Genomic DNA, 18111 nt, shown 5'->3' with positions numbered 1-18111 from the left:
GCGACTGCTTTTATCCTTTCTTCTGTCTCAGCACAGTCTGCTACCTTAAAAAGCAAACAAAACTCCACAAAAACATGCAAAAACCCAAACAAAAAGTATCCTTGAAGTCTGCAGCTTAAAGGTGCCAAAAGGGATATGAAAAACTACTAACGGGGACTGTTTAGATGAGGGGCCTGAATGCAGTTAAAATTACTTTGATACAGATAATACTAAAAGTGGCTTAGATGAGGTACTAAAAGATGGAGGTAAACAGAAGAGAGAAGCATGCTTTGTTTTGGGTGCTGGAATAAGTAACTCGTGATTAGAGTTGAAAATGCCACCGTTCAGTTCAGCTGTGCTTGTTTTCATAGGTCACTGCTGCTCTTTGAATTAAACCCCAAGCACAGTGCCTTCGGGGGATGGGACGGAGACGAGGACGACAGTTGCCTTAGCAACATCATGTAAACTCAACAGCCCCGTGTAGCAGGAGCTACCCGGAGGATGTGCCTGCTGAAGAGTCGGCTTCCTTAATAAGGACTACGTGCTCTGGAGTCAGAAAAACGTGCCGAAAACAAAATCAAGCTGTGCGTAATGACTGTCTGAATTCCTTGCTGTCCAGCAAAGGGAGACAGCTGTGAGCTAAAAATTATCTGTAACTTCTCTTTTCTTTGCTGTGCCTCTTCCACGCTTCACTACTGAAGCACCAGGTTAAGATGTTCATGCTGTTAGGAATAATTGCAGTAAAATTCCTACTGAATGTTGAAAATGTTATGTACTACTAGGTGTGGGAGATGTATAAAGCAGAGTATTTTATTCAGTTGAGTGATGTAAGGAGAAGAAATGATGTAAAAATGCACGTGAGGAAAAGATTAGGGAGGGTTTTTTTAAAATAAATTAGCAACGTAAGAGCCATTAGGTGCTCTTTTTTCATAGTTTTACCTATCTGTGGATTTAATAAACACAAACATAATTTTCAAAAAAAACCAGGCCTTTCTTTTAGTCTGCCATATAGATAAAGTTCTGAAAGAGAACTTAATATGGTGGTTATGCAATTGCAATGGATTGCTGCAAATTAATTTGAAAGTGCAAATGCAAGAAAATGGAAACATTTTTGTGCAATATAATCTTTTTAAATGGACATTAAGCAGTTAAATAGGAGGACCTGCTGCTACATTGTATCAATTATGTCAGTGCAACAGGACATTTAACATACTCCAGAAAGGAGTAAGAGATTTGTGCTGTGTAAAAAGTTAGACCCTGTTCAGTAATTTTAGCAGGAACATACGTATGTAACAGATATAACTTGTTATATTACATACTTCCTGATTAGCTATAAAGGAAAATAATTCCTTATTATTCCTTATAATTTTCCATTACGGTCTTCATAATATTACTCTTTAGCATGCATAAAATTTTGGGTGTTGAGAGAGAGAATTTTGACTAAGTAGCCAGAGATACACATTTCATTCAGTTTTGCTTTCTTAGTAAGATGTTAAAAAATGCAATTAACTCCCAGATGTGAAGTGCTGACTTTCTGGTCCAACAGTAAGGATGAGATTAACAAAATAATACTGACCGCTTTTGTGTCTTATTCAACATAGCATGTTGAGATTTTTAGCAACAAAAACTGTCTGGACTGTTTGGTTCTGTGTATTCACATGACAAGGCATTGCATAGTGAATTATAATATTTTTAATTATTCCAAGTACTTTTCAAATGCTGCTTTTGTCTTACGTATGGCTCTGAAGCAATTAAGTGTACTGCTTTGTACATGGGAGTTGGAAATCAGTTAACAAAACATTTTTTTCAGGTTTCTGGACCTTTATACTTTTAGGACAGCATGCCTGACAACCAACAAAATCAGAGGAGAAGCAAAGAAGGTAGTCTAATCAAAGTTTATACCTAGAAAGTGTATCATGTGGGATCTGAAGAAGAAAAAGGACAATGTTTACTTGAAATCTGGCTACATGTTAAAAACCAAGCAATTACCAAAAAAAAAAAACAACACCCCCCCCCCAAAAAAAAAACAAACCCAAAACTGAAATCAAACTCAATTATTTCCACTTTTGAAAAGCACTTAGATGTTTTGGTTGTAATAGCTTTCCAGTTTCAAATGTTCTACTTTTGTAGAATTTCTGTCAACATAGCTCTTGTATTTCTGTCCTACTGAAATAGGAGCTATAGCTGGAATTTTTTTTCAGATGTTTTGTGTTATAGTACATTGAATCAATACACTTACCTAAATAGCTGAAAATATTTTGGATTAATATGTTCACTCTTCCAAAAATTGTAACAGGAAGTGTGTATAGGTATCTTAGTCAAATGAAAGATGCTCTTTTTCCTGATAGTTACTTCCTGTATTTCCTTATAATATTTTGATGTCCAAAAAGAACTGCATTTACATTGTGTCACTAGTCAGTAAATTATACTGCATTTATGCAAATACTAATGTTGCAGATTGTGGAAGTGTTGCTCTTGAGAATGCAGAGAAGATAACGAAAGAAATGAATCGGTCATACAAAGCTCTAGGAAAAAACAGGTAACTAGTATTAAGATTTAATTTGCAGTTGGGTATGCACAAACGGAGACAAAGAAGGTAGTAATCCATGAGTAAGAAAAGATTTCCTTAGTGCCACAAGTTATGTACATCTATATATGTTGTGTAGTGTTTCTGTCTTCCCAGCATCATTATTGGCCATTGCTGGAGGCAGGGTATTTCAATAGATGAATAAATTATTTGGTACAATACGAATAAACATATGGTATACACTTTTACACCACCATTTGACTTATTAAACCCAGACATTTTGTCTTGCATAGAGCTTTGAGATTAACTTAAGGCTATAGTTTTGTACCTCTTTTAGATCACAGTATTTATCTTTTTGTTTTCTTTAAGTATTTTTCTTATCTTTATTTGGATTTTTCATTTTCAGAAACCAGGTGGCACAAATCTGAGGTGTATCCGCAGAGCCTGTATTCTTTCAGGCAGACCATAGCATGTTTCATAAATAACAAAGACAAGTCTAGTCTTCAGGAATCTTCTGACGCCCTTTCCTGATACTTCCTAAAAAACACATACTGGAAGCAATCAGGTTTTGTTGAGAAGGGGAATGTGGACTGTATGATTTTCCTTTCCTATTGTTGCTTGGTTTACCTTGTTTGTCATTCATTTTCACTTGTAGTCAATCTCTGGCTTTGCAGTTGGATACTTCCAGAGACAGCCTTAACTTCCCAGAAGGACAAAGAAAGAAAACATACTTTGATATTCTTGAATCTTATAGACTTCTGTTCATGTTATTCTTCAGTCATATGGTTATTTGAACTGGATAGACTTCCACTTACATTCACACTGCATTTTGATTCTTGTTTTTGCCTTTTAGCCAAACATCACCAACATCCAGTCCATGGCCGGATCAACAAGTGGCATGTTTTCCAAGTAAAAATCAGTTAGCCTTACAGATGAGACATCACACTTCTTTACCTTTCTCCCTGAAGAAAAAGAATGGAGGGCATGGCTTTGACTTTAGCTTTCTGCTACAGGCCGCCTCATGCCCAGAATCTAATGTTTCAAAATCATTTATGGGTTTAAATGCTTTCCAGATAATAAAACCACAAATACAACAAAGTAAGTTCAGGTTTTAAAGTCACAACTTTAAAATGAAATTGTATATTGCTTATGAAATTAGACGGCAAAGCATTACAAGTCCTGTTTCTTTAAACATTCTCTTTGTCTGTCTTCCTCACATGAAGTAGACTTCAAACATGTTGACTCTAATTATATGTGTGTGTGTTTGCAGAATGAAGGATATAAAGAAAAGCAATTACTCCACCATTCTTTTTACTTTGTATCATGAAACTGAGCCCACAAAATGTAAATTTTAACTATAGCTGGAGTGGGGCCATAATGGCATCTCTTTCACTTTCTTCCTGATGCTGGCAATAGTAAATAGCCACAAACTAAAGTTAGCAAACTACTGAAATCAAGGACAGATATTTGCTTAAATTAAAGTATTTTAAAATTGTCATATTTGTAGTATTCTATAGAAAGTGAAATTGTAAAATTCAGTATTATAATTAAATTTCAACTTACAACTTTTTTTTTCTGTGTAGCAGATGTATAGTATAATCCTTCAATCACACATCAGACAGGTTCTTCCAGAACCCTATAGTTTGAAATTATTTTATAAGTGAAAATTTTAGTCTGTTTAAAAATATCAAACTAACATTTAATTTGTTTTAATTTTTAAGGGTTAAATATAGCAATGCTAAAACCCAGGAACAACAGCTCTAAGGTAAGATGGTATTAGATATCAAATTGAACACTGTTAGAAGTACTATGTGTTTTCAAAACCTTAAAAATAGAAATACAGAAGTGTAGGTAGTTTCCTCTGCTTAGTCGTCATTTTTGGGGTGAAGATATATATATATTAAATATACGTATATATGTGTATAAAATATATATATGTATGTTTCACCAAATCTTCAGATGTAAATCAACAATTTGTCAGTACAGATTTTGGAAATCCCTGTCATCGGGTATTTTGGGGTGTAAAAAGTTGGAAGTTTGAAAAGATATAAACCCTTTTAAAATAGAAATATGCAAGTCAATTTCAAGTATGTACATCCTATATATTAAATGTCTATATATATCCTATATATATATATATATATATTTATGTCTATATAATTCCAATATATTAGATGCCTGGTTTTGCCAAATTTAAAAAAAACAACTTCCTTGTCTTAAGTGGTAATTTAACATTGAAGCCCAATTGAGGAACAGTTTGGATATTAGATGATTGCTGAAATTTATTGTATTAGGAAATAAAAAATAAGGTCTTGTGATTAAACATATCTGACATGTAATTTTGTGGTAAGTGTAAAATAGGATTCCTGATAGAACTCAATTTGACATGTATCTGTGCTTCACGCTACACGAGCCTTTAAAGTTACAAAACATAAAATATTTAGAAAAAAAAAAATTGGCCTTTAGGGATATTAATTGATGGCCCTTTGTACAAAAAGCTCAACTCACTGAATCAGCTATATACTTTAGTGAACCCACTAGAGGATACAACAGTGTTCACAGGAAAAAAGTACAAAAGTAATAGGATAAGTTCCGACATAAGATCGTAAGAAGAGCTGTGAAAAAATGTTCACATGGTGGGAAATGTTTGAGAAATAATTTAGCTGACCTCAGTGTTATTTAATACAGCTTTATTTCATGTCTTGGGCTCTGATGATTTGTAAGAGGCATATAATTTAGGATAAACTAATCATTCCTATTAAATCCATGCCAACTAGACAAAGTCTTCAGAACTGTGTATTTCAAACCAGCATGCATTGCTTTTCCTGGCACAATCAAATGTCAGTTTGCCCTTGGAATGCAAACAAAAATTTCCTGCAGATTGCAAACTGATGTTGAATATAGACATGCAAATGAGTACTCAGAGCATATGACTCAGTGATTATTTTTATTGCATTCATTTGCATTAAAATATCCTGTATATTCAAGCTTATTTTTCTCCATTTCCTTTAAAAAACAGAAATACTATTTTCAGAAAATTATTCCCACTGTTCATCTGAATAATCACAACAAAGTACTCAAATTCTCAATCTATACTTTTTCAAAGATACACAGTACCTTTCAACTAATGGGATGGGAAGAGAGGGAAGTAGAAAGAAGGAATAATAAAATACATTCCACACACAATGGACTTCTGTATTAACTGCCGTATAAAAATGGCCTTCAGGTAGCTATCCATTTAACTTCACTGAAAGTGAAGTGCAGACTTTGCTATCTTCTAGTGGATTTAGAACTCTGAGCTAAATCTGTAGCCTGTATAATGTGGTTAGTGGAATTTTATAAGACTACACTAAGCATATGGAAGATCTATATGTTTAGATTTATAAGCATGTCTTTTAAAACCTATAAATTATTTGTAGTAATTGTTTTCTCTATGGATAAAACAGCATTCTGCTATAACAGTCTAGCTTTTGCTTTTTCAAAATTGCTTACATGAGATCTAGTTTCATTGGGGATATAACTACTGGTATGAGCACACTTCAGAGGGTCACATGAAAAGACTTTAAATATCACCATAACAGTATTACTCTCATTTAGTGAGACTGCACAGCAAGAAAGAAACTTTGGCATATGAAGCCACTGACCAGCCTTTGAATTCCTGTAGCAAGCATGCTATGGGGCATAGGACATATTTAGTAACAGACAAGATGATTTGTATGTGTGGACAAAGCTTATTATTTAAATTATGGAGAATGTCCTGTGACTTATAGCAAAAGATTCCAGTTTCTGTACTATGAAATTCTCAGAAATAATTGTGGATGTGAGAAAATTAGTTTATTTTCTTAAGGATTTGATATTAAACTTCATAATAGTTTGGGAATATAAAAAATAATAATCCTTTTCTGATTTTTTTTCTTAGTCTACCTGGCTCTTAATGATTAGATTTTACCTGTATCTGTTGTGTAGCACATTATTAATGGTTTTTATGGAAATTACAGTTTCATTTGCCACCCGTGATGTGTCGGCCTGTAAGAACAATTCATCCTGCTCCTCCAGAGGGTAATATTGTCAATGAAAGCTCCCACATCAGAAATATTTTGAATATCATGAACCCTATTCCTTGGCCTATAAAGACAGTTACTAAATTTTATCATTATCAGTTAGACAATCTATTAAAAAGGCACACTGAAAAGTCATCAGACCTGATTGTGGCTACTATTTCTGATGAGTTCACTCCAGTGAAAGACCTGCACTACCTCAGCATGAGCAAGTATAACAAATACCCTACCAACAAGAAAGAAGAAATTCAAAGCAATTTAAAATGGAGGGAAGCTGATGTAGCAACCCATACTGAAAAGAATGACAACATGAAGTACCAGCTTTTGGTGGCTTGTAAGAGAATAGATCTTATGACCCAAGACAGTTTCTATGATGATAGGCATCCCTACTTGAGCTCAAATAATGCTCTGATAAACTGTGGAATATTTACAGCTCAGACAACATTTGCAATGTCAAGCAACAGAGATGCCTTGAGAGCTGGCAGTGAGGAACGAAGAACAGAGAGTTGCTGTAGATCTGGTCCAGAAGAAGGAAATGCTACTGAGGTGCTAGTGGATTACAGACGACCTGAAGATGGTGAGAGTGCAAACTTTGTGCTTGACAATCGTGATTTAGATTTTTCCTGTAAAAATAAAGTGATAGAGGCCTATCATGCCTTAGAAGATAATTCTGTAGTTGCAGGAATTCCCAGAGTAGAAGTGCAAGTTCCTTCTGGAAAACAGACAGAAAATCACGTTTGTCTCTCTGAATTTGAAATGAAAAAAGAAGCATTGTCAGAAACAACTTCAAAAGACCAAAGTGGGCTTGTACCTGTTGTTCATGTTACATTCTCTGAACAAGACCCAGCTAGAGAGCTACACATTGTTAAACAGCATCCCACAAAAAAGAGTGTAATTCGTAGCCTGCCTCCTCATGTTACTCAGAGCTTCAACATTCTTGCTCGCAAAGAGAATGGCAAAAGTAAAATGAAGATGAATAAACCCAAATATTCATCAAAATCTAAAATGAGTAGCAAGATAAAGATTTCTGAAGACTTAATTGTTTCTGATGAGATTTCCACAAAATGTAATGCCAAGAGTCACATTTTCCCGTCTTTGCAACTGTCACACATGGAACCTGAGACTTCCCCAAAGCATCAAAAAAAACCCCCTCATGCTGACAAAGACCATTTCGCTCGGAGTGCTCAAAAACTTATAAAGCACAGTTTCCCCTGCAGTTGCAAAAACTCAGTTATCTTAAAGAAACCTATTACTCCCCTTTCTTTACCACATGCACAATCTGCTTCAGCTTTTGTAGATCTGAAATACAGTGACATGTTCAAGAAAATAAATTCAAATGACAAAGGCCCAGGTATTTATGAAATGTTTGGAACTCCTGTCTATGACCAGATGCGTGAGCTTGATCAACATGATAACAGATTTTACAGAGATGTTTGTTCTGCTCCAACTGGGAGATGCACTGCTAGCATCTGCAGATCTACCTGCAGGAAAGGGAGAGAGGGCAGCCGAGTAAGAAATACTCAAAAGAGAACATGTTCTAAGCCAAAGAAGACCATACCTGCCACAAAACAAAAGCAGAAAAGTTTAATTACAAAGGACAGAAGTACCAAGTTGAGTGACAGCAACACAGAACAAGGTAATGTAATAACTTCTGATTCAGATGTTCAGATAAAAACTTCAAGGAGCATGATATTGCTCCATGAAGACACAGATCATCAGCTTATATTTTTAGAAGAGCTTTCCAAATCAACTAAGCAAAATAATTTTTTTTCAAATTCAAACTTATCAACTATTAAAGAAGTTTCTTTGGAGCAGCCTGTAGACAGCCAGGGTATATCCAGCCATCAGAGACATGTTGCCTGTAGCCAGAATCTTCTGCAGTTTAGTGATAAAGACTACAAAGACTGTGTTCCTCTAACTATCAGTCCACTAACAACAGACAAGAACATTTGTGTACTGCAGCAAAGGATGGATATGGACGGCTGCAAAGGCCTGAAATCAGACCAGGCCTCCTTCAAGTCTATAAATAAAAGTGAAGCATTGCCCTTTCCGTACAGGCTGCAGCGTCAGTCCCCTCCAATACAGGTAAATCAGAGTTGGGCATACAGACCTCAGAATTGTGATTTGGCAAATGAATTGACTCAGCCTTCAGTGATTCAGACAAAAAGTGTTACAAGCCCCAGTTTCCAGACAAGTCAAAGCATTTTGTCCTGGGCAGATAATGAGGATATGACTGATGAGTTGCTTTGTTGTCTGGCTGAAGAATTGCTAATACTTGAAGGAAAAGACATCAACTGTTCAAGAACAAAAAACACAAGTATGCAAAATACGCATACTAAAGAAGAAGAAAATATGATGACTGGAGATGGAGCAATAGTAAATAGTGTTCTAGAGAAGGTAAAAGTAATTTCTTGTAACTTGCTAGCTCCTTTGAGTGATGCTTCAAGACAAGTTTGGACGAAAGGTAGGAGATACGTACCCATTAATGATCAAGTTCCTTTTCCTTGCACCAGCTGCCCACTGATTATTCCAGTGCCCAGCTGAAGATACTCATCATAGAGACTGCATAACAGGACACAAGCCAGATAGTACTAAGGCATGACAGGAATAGCTATCAAGGCTTATACGATGGGTCAAGATAAATTGAGAAATAGTCACGAATAAAAAGAAGAGGCTATTTTAACTGAAAAGGTGCATAGAAAGGTGCTGGGGCAAGGCAAGAGCTCTTGAGATCTTGACACCTAAGGAATATGAAAAGACTCTACAAATTACTCTTGTATATCTAAAAGGGCAGTTTCCTCAAATCTCTTGAGTGCAACCAGATAATTTTCTAGGTATGCACTACAAGTACTGGCTTATCAGACAGACTTAAGGCTGTTTACTTAATGCTTAAGCAAAACTTCAAGCTCAGAAGTCTTAGATTCTGGCCCCCAAGTTAGTTAAGAACCTTCACCTACTAAAGTGCTTACCTACCAGTACTACTTCTCTTTGGCCCTGTTAGCTTTTTTCTCTATTTAAATTACAAATGTTTAAGAAAATTTATTTCACTACTTTTTGATACACTTCCTTATGCTTCTGCAGACACAGGTGCCAGTTTTACTTCCATCCTCACTTTTAGGGAGACCCATGGCTAGATATAATGATCTTTCTGAAGTAGTCTCTTCTTCCTCTGAAGTCATGTCCAAATTGTTTTCCTCAGACTCGGGTTACATGTTACCTAGAGCAAGATGATTGCCACATTCAGCTTAGCAAACTCTACCCATGTGACAAAAAAAAAAAAAAAAGAAGTAGAGAACAGATTTGTATCCTGCTCTTTTAAGTGTTTCTTTTGCCTGTCTTTATGTCAACTGAAAAAAAGATGTCATGCTCTAATCTTCTGGTTATGTGCTATTGTGATATATGCTTGAAAATATTTACCCAGTTTTACTTAGTATAGCAATTGTATTGATGAGATGGGCAACGAGTATGTATATCTATCTACCTATGTATCTGTGTATATATATATATATCTATATCTATGAGTCATGCCAGGTAAGAATTACTCCTTACAAAAAATGTAAGGATAATATGAAGCCTTTTTTTTTCTCACCCGCTTCCTCCCCACACTGACCATCATCTTTCAAGCAGAGTTACAGTAAAGCCTTTTTGACATCAAACGAAGAAAATGATCCACTAAGCTTTGAGGAACCTACTAAATTACCAGGAAGCAGTTTAATTAACAAAGATCCTATTATGTGGACAAGAGGTGAAGTCCTTGGAAAGGGAGCCTATGGCACGGTAAGTTAATGTCTGAGTATGTTATGAGATGTGCTGGTCATTTTTGAGCTGTACCTTGCCTTGTAACTGTCTGTTGTCATATTCAGCAAACAAACATGAGATATGAAACATGACAAACACAAAGATACTGTTTAAAATAAGTAAATATAGTTTTATTTCATGTTTCATTTTATTAAATGCTAGTTTCATTGTAGGTATACTGTGGCCTGACAAGCCAGGGACAGCTAATAGCTGTAAAACAGCTTGTTTTGGATACGTCAGATCAAGTCAGAACAGAAAAGGAGTATCAGAAGTTTCATGAGGAAGTGGACCTTTTGAAGACATTGAAGCATATCAATATTGTAACTTATTTGGGAACTTGTCTGGAAGACAACATTTTAAGCATCTTCATGGAGTTCGTTCCTGGTGGCTCAATTTCTAGTATTATTCATCGTTTTGGTCCATTGCCAGAAATGGTTCTTCGTAAATATACAAAGCAAATTCTACAAGGAGTTGCATACTTACATGACAATTGTGTGGTACACAGAGATATCAAAGGCAATAATGTTATGCTCATGCCAAATGGTATAGTAAAGCTAATTGACTTTGGCTGTGCCCGGAGGTTAGCTTGGGTAAGCCTCAGTGGCACACAGAGTGAGATGCTCAAGTCTGTGCATGGGACTCCATACTGGATGGCACCAGAGGTTATAAATGAATCTGGATATGGAAGAAAATCAGACATCTGGAGCATCGGCTGTACTGTGTTTGAGATGGCAACAGGAAAACCACCACTGGCTTCCATGGACAGGATAGCAGCCATGTTCTATATTGGGGCTCACAGAGGACTGATGCCTTCCCTACCTGATCGATTCTCTGTCACTGCAGTGGATTTTGTGCATGCATGCTTAACCAGGTACGTAGAGTTTTGACTGAAAACTTAAAGGAAAAATGCAGATAGTTTGTATTATAGAGATTGCTAATGGGAGCCTAGGTTACCTCTTACCTGGTAGATATGACTATTGTAAATGCATATGTTTTTCAACATTTCAGGAAAACTCTTAAATAATAGTATACATAAAAGAGCTTTACTCTCTCTCATGGTATAAGAAAACCCTCACAATTTTTTTTCTAGGCTTTTTTACTCATTGTTTACTTTCCCTGTAATTTTTGTGCAGAAATACGGCACCACTGGGTTTTATACAAAATGTCTGATAAATAAGCCTTGCTGTTCCAGTATCACATTGGCTGAGTTTGACTTATGGCAGTTGTTTTGAGGACAACTTGCTTAGGCTTAGTTGTTTTGAGGACAACTTGCTTAGGCAAGTTGTTTTGAGGACAATATTCTTTCACTTAATTCTTATCTTCTGCCATAGAAAAATCTGTTATCACTGCTGGTCCAGGAAATACATACTTACTTGAAACATAAAGTTCTCTATATAAAAATCCCAAATCACCAGCAGTCACCCATTATAAGAACTATTTTTGTGGTGTTTGTTTAGTTTTAAATATCAGCTTTCTCCTAGATGTTTAAATGAACTATCAGTTTCAAGAGCTAAGCTCCAGACCTCTCTGGTAGTCTTTATAAAATCAATCACAGGTTTTTACATACTTCTGAAGACCAGTTTTGAGCACTAGAGAGAGGTGTGTTATTTAGTGGGTATGGCAGTGGTCCTGGCAGCAGGAAACCTGATCTCTGATCCCTGGGTTAGAATTGTTATGGTATGCTTATGGTTCCTATGGACCATATAACAATAGCCAAAAAAGCTGTGGACTATATATAGTGATATCATATATACTTTGATACAGTGAGAACAGTGTTTAAAAGGTGGAAAGAACTGTTAGGTAAAAGGAAACATATAGACAAACCACTTTTCAAATAAAATATTTAACTTTTCAAAAGCCAGGATGCATCTGTGGTGGCCAAGTTTTAATGGATGATATCACCATGTCCTAAATATAAATGCCTCCCTTATCCCATCTTCCCCATTTGTTTATTATTTAAGAAATCAGTGTCCTTTACTGCTTCCCCTGTTTTTTCCTCCAAATTGAGGGTTGGAAAAGCCCAAAGCCCTTGGCTCTAGCAAACCAATATTGTAATTACAGTACTGTAATTCCATATGGCCTCCTTAAGATGCATAACGTTGATTGGAGATGGCAGAACAGCCTGATCAACACAGGATCAAACAAATACTTGTCACACTTGTTAAATATATCTTTGGTACTCCTACATCAGCCATGTTAGCTGAACTACTCAAAGTTTTGTGAGGAATTTAGAGAATCAAAGAATGATTTTTGTTAATAGTAATTCATAAACTCCAACAGCTTCTTCCCATTAATCTGCCTTCCTCACTACCAGCTTTATAAAAAAAAAAAAAACCACAAAAAAACCCAACTAAAACTGAGCAAAGACTGGAGAAATGAGAAAAAAGAAAGAGGCTAAGTTTGCATTCATGTTTTACAATCACATCAAGGAATGCATATTCATTTAATTTACTGATTTTTCAAACCCTAAATGCAGAGATCAACATGAACGCCCTTCTGCTCTGCAGTTGCTGGACCACCCCTTTGTGAAAGGAAGACAGTGAATTTTTCAAGCCTCTTGCCAAATGAGTATGCATTTTCCATATAAAACTATCCACTTGGGAAAAAAAGATAAGAAGGAGCTGGACTTCCAAGTGACAACAGAATTTACTAGAGAGTAATTGTGCACAAGGAGTCCATTATTAGACAGCAGAATGACTAAAGTAATATTTTTTGCATTGTCTGTGCTCATTGGAGTGGGTATTCCTTTCCTGTGAACATGTTTGTTGTATTTGGAGAGACTTTAAGAGAGAAAAACCCACGCATCACCATGACCAATATGTTACAGGCCAGGTAAGATGGAATGCCAGTTTGTCTGTAAAAGGCAGTGGAACGTATGCTACTGGCAGAAAGCACTGCAGACGTTGACAGGTCTTGAGAGATCTCCTCAAGGAAACTCTACTCACACTTGTAGATGAGTCATTAAGTGTGCATGTGATGATCCCACAGGAACCAAAAACCATAAAACTATATTGGCATTAAATGCACTGAAGCTTTTATGTAGCGAGATGGGTCCTTTAATTTTTAGCTGGTGAAAAAAAAATCGACTAGGTTTTGCATGCATCTGTCAGTCCTTTGTTACTGAGGTACTGCCACTGAAGTGATGATGACTTAATGATAAGATGACTTAATGACTTTAGTGATAAGAGATTCCCAGGTGCACACATGTTTTTATTCAGTTTACATCAAGATAATTTCCTAGTCTGGCTAGAATTATTAATCTAAACTTTGTGACTGCATTTTCTCAAAGAAGCAGTGCATTTTATGGACAGTTTCAGGTCACAGAATGGTTGAGGTTGGCAGGAACCTCTGGAGATGCTCTAGTCCAGCCCCACTGCTCAGAGCAGCGTTGACTGAAGGAGGCTGCTCAGGTCCTTGTCTCATTGGCTTTGAAAGGATGGAGACTCCACAGCCTCTCTGATCAACATGTTCTTCAACCCCCTCACAGTAAGAACATTTTAATGTTTGTACAGACCGTCTTGTATGTCAGGTTGTGCCCATTGCCTCTCCTCCTGACACTGTAATGCTGAAGAGTGTGCTTTGTCTTCCTTGCTGCTCCCCTCAGGTGCAGGTGTTGATACACATCAATACGTATTCCCCCTGAACCTATTATTTGCTCACGGAGTGCCTTATTTTCTGTGCTCAGTGTTGTGTTGTAATTCTCACCCTTCTGTTTGCTGATGCAAGCAACAAAAGCATAGGAGCATTGTCTTTCTTGTGTTTGTGAAGGCTGTGAAATGCTGCTTGACTCGCTAGCCAGTCAACCACTATTTTTCAATATCCTTAATCCGAAATAGAACAGCAAACTTGATTCTGAGACTTGAACTGTTTTGAGAAACATGGGAGCAAGCATGATGTAAGTAGATGACCCAGCAGTCTCCATCTGTACTATGAAATATTTACAGCTAGTATAACTAATTACCAACTGCACAAGATTAAATAGAATTTGAAGAACATTATTATATACTAATAAACAAAAAAATTTATCAGGTATTAGTATTTGGATTGCCCTCTTTTTGGTAAGGCTTCCCCTGAGTAGCTTTCAAATTGAAAATTTCAGGGGAATGAGACACTGTAGAAACCCAAAGCTGGTTTCACCACATCGAAATACAGTGAATGTTATGCCTCTCTGAACACCTAGGCTCAGAAAGAGGTGTGGTGAAGCACAGCCCTACAACTGATCCATATAAAATCAGTTTTCCCCAGACCACTCAGCATTTTAGTTACTTCAGTAGTTTTCAAACTTTATTTTATTCCAGTACGCTGACTTCGAAGAGTTGGCCTGTATATATAAAACCAACGAGAAATTAGTACTTCTTGCAAAAGTCTTTATTAACAGTTTGTTTAGGTATGATGTCACCTAACAATGACAGAACATGGTGCCAATATAAGAGAAATTCAAACATCACAGTCATCTTCCACATTCAGTTACCAGGCCCTTTTTGAGGAACACGGGTTGGTCCGCATGCCCATAATCCATGGTCACATCACATTAAAGTATTTTGCAGACTAACTAAGAATAGAAGTCCTGGCATATGAACTCAGGTGGGATGTACATAATTCCATGATGCATATTAATTCTTCTCAGATGACGTTGGTGTCTCCAAGAAAGCTGTGAGTAAATGAGTTTTCATTTAGCATTAAATGGAGATGACTGTCACATGCAGGGAAAGAATACAAATGCTCTAGGATATACAGGTAATTAAAAAAGTCAGAATTACAACCTCCCCTCCTTATGCACATGTCTTAAAATCAAAACTATTATCTTTTCTTAAAGTTGGAGTTCTCCAATATTAAGGTTAGTAGGTATTTGCAATTTAAATGTAATGGTTACTTCAGCTAATTACACTAAAATCAGTCTCCCACTTAAAAGTTTGTAAAACTTTAACCTGAGTTTTTAATCAAAATGTGACAGCACAGTTTCACTTTTGTTTAACCAGACTTACAGAATGAGGGGGTTGTTTAAGGCCAGTACTTGCAACAAAGGTATTTCAGCTTAATCACACTGGAGACTTGGGAGCTGCAACTGCATCCCACAGCTAAATCAAGAAATATGTTGGGTTAGGGTGCCTTGGGGCGCTAGGCGAAGCCCAGCCTGGTAGGACATACTACAAAGAAGTCTAACATTGCATATTTCTTATTTCATATTGTAGATTTTCACATTAAACCCTAGATAATTTGGATGCCTCTAACAAAGTATCTACCGTAAAAGGGGACAGGGTGAGAGACCTTAAAAACCTTCTCAAAAACCTTCATTGAGACCGATAAGTGACCCAGTGAGGAGGGTCACACTGCTTGCTCAATTATTTATAGTATGGGAGCAGGGAAGGCCTACTGGTTTCAAAAGTAGTTTCATTGCTAAAAACGGTGAAGAAGTTTGCAAGCGGCCAAGTAGTATGCGTGACCACATTGCTGTGATACCACGTTTCCTCAAGATTTGAATTTGAGAACCTGAAAATACACTATGCTTTTATTACTGTAAGCAATACCTGGTATTCCTTTTACACAGAAGTATTTACAGCTCTGAGCTATTGCTCAGATCTTAGGAAAAGGGAGGGTTCTCAGGCATGCCAACCCAGCTGTTTTACACTGGTCCTGAAACTATACACAGGAATAGATGTAAAAATCTGCATCCCAAAATACATGCTTCAACCTTTCTTCTCAAGGAAGCAGACACTGAGCCCAGAAACCCATATTTTGAGACTATTTAGGGTCAAAATCAGTAATTCTTCACAAAGTTCAGCAGGAACTGATGTCGTTTGCTACACCCTCCACCCTCAGCAAAACTCTGGTTCTTACACATAAAGAACAAGAGTTCTGAGGACGGGCTTCCTGCACACACAGGGGAATGCCTTTCTCCCCTACTTAGTGCTTTCCAAGAGGACCTGCACCATGAGACACCTTCAGAGAGGAAATTTTAACACGTTGCCAAAGAGCACTACCTATCATTGTAAGTGTGGGAATAAAGGAATCAAACTCAAGTATGGAAACATCAGTGTTAAAAATTTGATTTGGGTTTGGTGTATCCACCTCAGACACCAGAGAAACAGCCACTCCCTGTAGCAGTGTGAGAGAACGCTACTGGCACCAACTTTTTCTCAAAGGTGTAAGTAGTTCAGCATTTCAGGGACAGGAGGAATTACTTAGCTACACTTAGCTACTCCCGTTTGACGTAACTGCTGAGTCTTTCAAGACATTTATTTTTAGAGCTGGATATGGGAATGCATTTACATTCCCAATTGAATTTACATCCATTTACATCCCAATTAAAGCAAGCAAACAAAAGTTTGCTTGGTCCCCTTCACTGCAAACTAAACCTTTCACCCAAAGGCTTTACACAGACCCTTGCTGTGCTCCTGTTGCCCACCCTCTTGCACCCACTCCCCACTGCTAAAACAATCAAATAATTAAAAGCAATCACCAAGCATGGCGAGCCACTATACAATAAAATTGCAGGGTAGAGGGAGGGAGCAGCTTAAGGTGGCATAAAATTTCAGGTATCAAACACCCGATCACCACAATGTAAAAGAAGCAAATGAAACTAATTAGAATTCAGACTTTCAAGCATCCCGCTATTTGGTTTGATGAAAACTAGTGATGTTTTGCTAATAACTGAGAAGGGATCATCTCCACCCTTACAAATGAGGTTGGAAAATTAAACAGGAAAATGGGATCATTTCTGCACAACAGAGGTGAGGTAGGGAATTTTATTGAAAATACTTTTTTTTTTTACAGTTCTTAGAAATAAAGTCGCTTTTTCTAATCTCACACAAACAGCTGTACCTCAAAAATTCAACTATGCTAATATGAAACATTTACATTTAGCCAAAAGAATATACAGAACTGCCATTGTATGCAAATACTGCAGTACCAGATCACAGTGAGATACATTACTTCAGCACTCCCACCATCAGGAACAGATTAAGGTTCAACATACGGAAGAATTTCACTATTCTACAAACCCCATCTCTCACAAAAAGGGAAGATTTTTAATAGTGTTGTAGCGAGGTCTCCAACTACAGCGTCAGTTTACAAATCACATAATGTACGGACTCAAATTTGTAACAAAAACTATCTGTGGTCCGTGGGGAGCAAAGTCCGAGTGTTATTACCTTTTTATTGCATTTACCCAGTTATGCGCTTGGGAGGCTGAGGCCCAGCCCAGCAGCCTGTGACTCACACGATCCACTATCGCAGAGGCATCTGGTGCATGTCCTTGTCCTCCCTCTCAGCCCCTGTACTCAGCACACTGAACTGAGTCTCCAACACAGATACATACAGTTTCACATATTTACAGCTACACTGAAACCCAAATGCACCAAGTTTTACGGACATCCTTCACAGAAAAGCCAAAACCCACCATTCGGATCTCAGTGTAGCAGAGCAACATTTTCTCCATGATATTTCACCATTTTCTGGAATCAAAACTGAAAATATTTCATTTGAAACAGCACCTTAGGATGAAGGCCTATGCTCTTTTCCAATTTCTGTTAGGCACTAGTTACCATCCAGACATTTCATCTCCAAATTATGACAGCAAGTGCTCTATTTACAGTACAGTATATTGCTTATCCAGAGTGGCTGTGTAAGACACATTTCATGGCACAACTATTTAAACAGACTGAAAAAGAAAGTCGTGTAGTGCTTCAAAGAAAACATAAGACAATTTACTGCTATTTCATCTGTTTGCCTATAGCTCAGGACAGTATA

General features: G+C 37.0%; 3 protein-coding genes across 12 annotated transcripts in view; 2 read left to right on the top strand and 1 right to left on the bottom strand.

Annotated features, from left to right (window-relative positions):
* Window positions 1-18111, top strand: part of ZRANB3 (zinc finger RANBP2-type containing 3) — a 487195-nt gene that overhangs the window by 74863 nt on the left and 394221 nt on the right. The window lies entirely within an intron of this gene.
* On the top strand, window positions 118-13513 carry MAP3K19 (mitogen-activated protein kinase kinase kinase 19). Of its 4 annotated transcripts, XM_061441905.1 has the most exons (8): window positions 118-686; window positions 2437-2518; window positions 3360-3604; window positions 4228-4271; window positions 6505-8961; window positions 10189-10341; window positions 10536-11233; window positions 12839-13513. In XM_061441905.1, the coding sequence occupies exons 2-8, from the start codon at window positions 2484-2486 to the stop codon at window positions 12903-12905; spliced, it is 3699 nt and encodes a 1232-aa protein (XP_061297889.1). In that variant the 5' UTR covers window positions 118-686; window positions 2437-2483; the 3' UTR covers window positions 12906-13513. The 4 variants fall into 4 exon arrangements, with proteins under 4 accessions (XP_061297889.1, XP_061297726.1, XP_061297804.1 ...); XM_061441742.1 differs by lacking the exon at window positions 118-686 and having other exon boundaries at window positions 2101-2518; XM_061441820.1 differs by lacking the exon at window positions 118-686 and having other exon boundaries at window positions 2104-2518; window positions 10192-10341.
* CCNT2 (cyclin T2) overlaps window positions 17095-18111 on the bottom strand; it is a 25626-nt gene continuing 24609 nt past the window's right edge. For all 7 annotated transcript variants that reach the window (XM_061441099.1, XM_061441246.1, XM_061441166.1 and 4 more), the window contains one exon: window positions 17095-18111. This exon is cut by the window's right edge. The gene's annotated coding sequence lies outside the window, so the exon portion shown is untranslated.

Source organism: Pezoporus flaviventris, unplaced genomic scaffold (genome assembly GCF_033815535.1).
Source record: "Pezoporus flaviventris isolate CSIRO_AGI_PZ_B2104156 unplaced genomic scaffold, CSIRO_AGI_Pfla_v1 ptg000001l, whole genome shotgun sequence".
In the NCBI taxonomy this organism is placed as follows: Eukaryota; Metazoa; Chordata; class Aves; order Psittaciformes; family Psittacidae; genus Pezoporus; species Pezoporus flaviventris.
This window is presented reverse-complemented; position numbering and strand designations above follow the sequence as displayed.